The 6000-nt window shown below is 37.6% G+C and overlaps 1 protein-coding gene across 1 annotated transcript in view; it reads right to left on the reverse strand.

Moving 5' to 3' along the window:
- Window positions 1-5363, reverse strand: part of LOC139732135 (uncharacterized) — a 108245-nt gene extending 102882 nt beyond the window's left edge. The window contains exons 1-2 of the mRNA XM_071643009.1: window positions 5105-5363; window positions 3631-3717 (exon numbers count right to left, since the gene is read on the reverse strand). Of these exons, the coding sequence (XP_071499110.1) occupies window positions 3631-3717; window positions 5105-5363 (346 nt within the window). The remainder of the gene's footprint in view (window positions 1-3630; window positions 3718-5104) is intronic.
- Between the last annotated feature and the right edge of the window lie 637 nt (window positions 5364-6000).

Consider the following 6000-nt stretch of genomic DNA (forward strand, 5'->3'; position numbering starts at 1 on the left):
TTGTTAAAGTTATTTTGCTGTTTTCTATTTACTTTTAGTTTAGTTCATTTTATTTTGGTGGGCTTAAGTAGGACTTACACTGTAAGGGAATTATCAAATTATGCACTACATTATTCTGTATATACCAGGGGGCAACTTCAGCTATTAGTAAAATGTCACAAGTTTTTAGTGATTAATATATGCCACAACATATAGATAATAATGATTAAGCACTGGTGTGGTACCATAATCATATAAGAAAATTTTCTTTTCTATTTATGATTGAATTGTAATTTGTTATATTTGTCATTGAACCACAACTGCATCTTTTCACTTAACAAATTAAAAGTTTCAAGCATCTTTAGTGTTCATCCTTAATATCAAACATTGTGTTCAATGATGGGGCTGCACACTGTGCTCTTGCACTGTAAATTGGCACTTTATGATTTAGATTTAAATTCAGTGTCAATCCGGACAGTTTTTTATTATTTTCTTATGCATGTGCACATAATATTTATATGTAGAATACTTGTAAGTAATTCACACATATTGTCAATTATTGGCATATTTAGGAAGAAGAAAACAGAGAAATCTGTCTTGCATGATATCAACAAAAAAAATACAAGAAAATTTGAGTATTGTTGACTGGATTTATAGAATTGTACGTGTGTAGGGCTATTCTAGCGTAATTCCGTTACCATGTGTCTTAGATGTCATTTACCTGCAGAGTGTGAAATTCTTAACTTGAAAGTAGACAAATTTTGATGGATGTGGTACTTAGAAGTTACAAGATCTTGATTAACATAGTTACGACTTGAAATCACAGTCGTTAGCATGAACATTTTATGTTTTTTGACAATAAAAACTCATTTGGCACCTATACACTTGTAGCAGTTCAAGGTCAAAGGCTAGAGAGTACTTATTTAGTGGTTATATTATAGCTAAAGGCACAAACAATCTTTATCAAGACATTTCAGAATACATGAGTACCAAGAATGTGTATTTTTTCCAGTGTATTTCAGAAGGAGTAATTCCGTTACCACTGACTTTACAGGGAAAAAGCGTGCTGCTTGGAAAATGTGATGAAATATTTGAAAAACAACACAACCGAATTGAAGTCGACACAATCAAAGATGAAATCAGACAACAACCTACAGTGTATGTGTTATAGATTTCAGAGAAACAACTCCCAAAGTCAGAGTTAAAGTTGTGACTAAATTCTCTGGTAATTCCGTTACCATCGCACATGGACCTCCTTTGTAACCAACCAAGTGAGAACATTGAACAAATTTGTATTTGGGGTGACAGTGTGAGTACCTCTGCATCTTTTAAATGTATCAAGAGAAGGCAAAGTAATCAATCCTGTATACAGGGTGAAAGAATATGAGCCAAAATTCTCTGATTTGTAATTCCGTTACCGCGGAATTGCCCAAATACCAGATCTTTGAGACAGATCTTCAAGACCCCATTTCCAGCAGATTGCCATTTTGGCCAAATCACATGCCTCCCTTTGTAAGTAGGTTTAACTGCAGATATGTGCAAATCATTGTCATTCTTCTGTTCCAAACAACTGATGAACTTTTACATTCTCCATGTGTTAAAAAAAAGAAGAAGAAGAAGCTAACATGCATTCTATTACTTTACAGGTGTTTATATTGGCTCATGAATATTCAGTATGGGCTATGTTTTATTCCTACTTTCTGACAGTTCATAGGATGCACGTAACATGAACATACGTGTGATCAAACGCAGGGCTCTTTGCACATTTGCTGTGTATATGCTTCATGATAAATTGCATTATATCAAAATATACACTATGTAGGCAAAATGTCTACCACAATGCACAACAGGGATTATTAAGACTCAGACACAATCTTTCATTTGACTATTAAAAAGAAATGATTATATTTTGGACCAATTTCTCCAATGCTTATTGTAAAACTGTGGCACAAATGCTTCGGGTTTGAGCTGGTGCAGTAATATAGAGGATTAGATACGTAAATCATTTGGTGTCTGACCTCATATCACACTCTGCCCTAAGGGCTGTTTACCCCCAATGTACTTTGTTTATTGCTTGACACAGATGTCAAGCAGCTGATTGCCAATGAACAGAGAGTACGTTGAACCTTTATCCCCCTAATCCCTATTGAATCACCACAGCCATCCTGTTAACCCGTTCCTTCCGCAATTCTCTAAATACCTTCAATATCCCCACACGAGATTCTTTTTGCCCGTCGACAGAGAACGGACAGGTTGGTAATCCACCTGTGCGAAAACAGTCAAGCGGTGCATGCATCCCCTCCCCTCAGTCAACTACATGTGCCCTTGAACAATAGAAATATTGATCGGGTGCGATGTATGAATAGAGCGTGCGCTGATGGGCTCACACTCTCTTTTGTTCTACACAAATCAGGCGACAAAATGCGATGACTGGGGTCAGCGAACACAAATATCTACAGTACTGTGATCAGCTTTAATCGCTAATGTACATGTTCATATGAGTTTTGTAGCAGAGCAAGGGCAAACTAAATCAGAACAACCTAGGATAAAAATACTGTGATATACAAATTCTTCCAACAGAAGAAGAACATGTGCTGACAGAATAAACTCTGACCTATTTATTAAACCCATTTTGGGGGACTTCATAACACAAAGAAACATGAATTTAGGCCACGAAAGCAGGCACTAACCTGTAATACCAGGTTCCCGTATATTAGTTGCTCCCAGGGAACCTGGTATACCAGGTTCCCGTAAGGAACATGTTAATAGAGAGCATGCACATCGCTACACCTGAGTGGGCTTGCTAACTTTACAACGGGGTCAAGTCAAGATGGATTACCACAACAAATGCTGATGAAATTGAAAAAGGATGGTAAGTTAAGATAAGTTCCTGGGCATATGTGACCCGCGACAACGAAAGGATTTGGAAGTCGTGGGAGGTTGATTTTCTGAAAATGACATGACATTATTCCCTTACTCTTCTTCCTGAATTTCATATACAACACGACTCATAAAAGTACAAGTTGGCTGTGGAGATATCTGCAATTTTATGAGAGCATGTTGAGTGGTCTAGGAAATCAAGGTTTCTAGAAAACCGTCTTCAAAGTTTCCTACTGATACAATCGCGATCATAGGGAGGTATAAAGACAACTTTCACCTCTTGACAATAAAAGGTAAGGGCCTAGCAACATCCATGATGTTCATTCAAACTTAACAAAAGCGGTCTGTGCATGACCTGTGGTCTGTGCACAACCAATCAGCAACCAGGATGCCATGCACTGACCAATAGGATCACTCCTTTGTTGCTTGGGGCGCAGTCTATCTGTGGCGCTAAATTCAAATCCTCAGACACGTTTTTGTTCCATTTGAAAGTCAAAAATCAAGGCCAAGAAAAATGCTAATTTTTTGCCTTTCCTTTGTTCTTTTAGCTTCCAAATTTTGGCAAAGGATAGACGAAACATTAGACTACAAAATTTTGCCAAAAACAGAAATTCAATGGATTTGACCGTCTTTGATGATCTGACTTTGAACTCCATTTTCTCGGCTTTGCCGTCAGCGACTTTCGGATCCTTTTGCCGTGCCGGGTCACATGTACAGGGTTTTAGAACTGGCATCTTGAATGAAAAGACTTAATTATGAATGACATCTCACCAGTGTGTCCAATCCCATCCTTGTACCATGTTGTAATTCCTCTTGTGTCCATGAAGATGAACTGCTTCGTCCTGGGATTATATGTGACTGCCCAAAAAAGGATAAAAAAAGAGGGTCAGTAACCCATCAAGAAATTGGGCACTGTAATTTCTGTGCACTCACAGCAGCAAAAGAATAGTAATCATGCTGCAAAAATGAGTGCATAAAAATTGTCCAATGTGTGGTCTGCAAACTTTCACAAAACATGATTTAGCAACCTTGAGAGAGCCAATGTTAAAATTTCATTTCGTGAGACAGAGTCCACAATCATTTTCTATTAAGGGGGTGGGATTCATGTTACTTTAGCAGATATCAACGACACTGTGACTACATGCAGTGAATGCAGTATTATGTGAAATGAGGCATCACACTGGTAAAGCATCCCTTTATATCTGACTTAACCCGTAAACCCGTAACCAATAAATTTCAAATATAATTTTCATATTCTACACCAAAAACCAATTTTCTTATTGAAAAATATCGTAATTGTCGTTAAAAATATGAAAAACTATGACATATTTCAAAATTTCCTTTATTGTTTTCGAAATTTTCTACCTAATGTTGTACATTGGTATGCATATTTTGACATCTTTTTTGGCTACAAAATTTCACTTTTATGATAAAACTTATTTTTTTCTGCTTCGGTTTGTTAAAACTAAATGAGTTTCAGTGTAATAGCATAAGTTTTCATTTAAATTCTTGTTCTTAATAACAAATTACAAGAAATTTAACTCGAGGCCTCTGACGTGGTCTTCAGCAGTTTACGGGTTAAACTAACATCAATAAGATTTCATGTCTAAACACTGCAGCCCAAGAGAAACAACGTCACCGTATAACAGCAAACTTCTTGGATTTAGTTCTGCTAGTTACAACCATCTGAAAACAACCCAGTAAAAAAAAAAAAAAAAAATGGCTTCTATTAAAGTTATGGTACAGTATTGGTGGAGATGAGAATTGGGCTTTCAACTTTTTGCGAGATACCAAGAAAACACTTATGATATAGTACAGAACATACCATTTTAAGAGGAATTCAAAGTTTACTTGATGAAAATTGGGTTTGGAATGACTGAAACATCCAAAAACAAAGTAAAACAAAGCTATCGTGATAAAAGTGTGGGTCCCACACTTTATTAGAATCGCTCTTGTTTGGATATCTCAGCCATTTCAAAACCAATTTTCATCAAATAAACGTTGAATTCCTCATAGAATTACATGCTCTTTCATATTTCATAAGAGGTTTCTCATTATCTCACCAAAAAATGTTAGAAACCTGAAATTATACAGGTCTCAACCAAAACTACACCATCTCTTTAAGATACTTTTATGAATGTATCATCAATCTTAGATTTGTACACATAAATTGACTGCAGACTTTCTTTAACATTCTAAATATACAATATTTTCTCCCTCATCAAAACTGACTGTACGAGCTTACCATCTACTAGTTCTGTCAACTTCTTGCTGTGTTCGTAAGAGTTCTTGAGATGAAAGCCGTCCTGGACAAACTGATACATTGAGGATGCCCGGGCCAGTTCCTCTGAGCTTGGCAAACTTCCTCTTGCAGAACCCGTGCGTTGATTCTCAGGGCCGTCGCTCCTGTGGTCCGATCCATCGGGTTTCAGCCCTTCTCCTGCCACTTCTCCGGGCTTCTCATCATCTCGGGGAGGCGTTGCTGGCCCTTTTTCCTGCGCCATGTTATCCGCTCTCGCTCACTGGTCACGTGACAAGTGAGCAGCGCATTTCACATGTGGCAGAAAACTGGATGACGGTCGTTTGGCATGATCCGCAGCTCACATGTTGAATGACGTCCTCATTCTTAGCCAAGCAATGCTACTTTCAGAATAAAGCAGAACAAGATCTAATATAATCAGAGTACTTTGGCCTTCGCATCTGAAACTAGAGAGTTTGTCGATACATGTATAGAATGCATGTAATCAAAGTTGACACAAAAATCATGTTTTTATGATATGCAGTAAAATTTGATTTCAAAGTCAGTACTTCGTTGGATAGCTGTTGAACATCGCGGCAGAACACATCACAAATTATACTAAGCCCGACCAGACGCCGTGTAAAACACACTAGCGCCTTTTGTACAGCGGCAGGACTGCATATGTGTCAATGTAATAGTTGCACAAATTATGAATACCTGTACTTCTGTTTGCTCATGGAACTTTCTACTTTTGAGTTCTTACTGATTCACCTCCTTCAGCTACAATGTACATCCCTTGCTCTCACACCTGAAAATTGGACAGCATGGCTGAACCAGGGAGATGAATGAGAGACGCCTCCTTGGTTGAACCCTCTCATGAAAAGTGTAAACATGAGACTTTT

This window comes from Diadema antillarum, unplaced genomic scaffold (assembly GCF_040938485.1).
Source record: "Diadema antillarum isolate AM-2024a unplaced genomic scaffold, OU_Dant_1.0 seq00000400_RagTag, whole genome shotgun sequence".
In the NCBI taxonomy this organism is placed as follows: Eukaryota; Metazoa; Echinodermata; class Echinoidea; order Diadematoida; family Diadematidae; genus Diadema; species Diadema antillarum.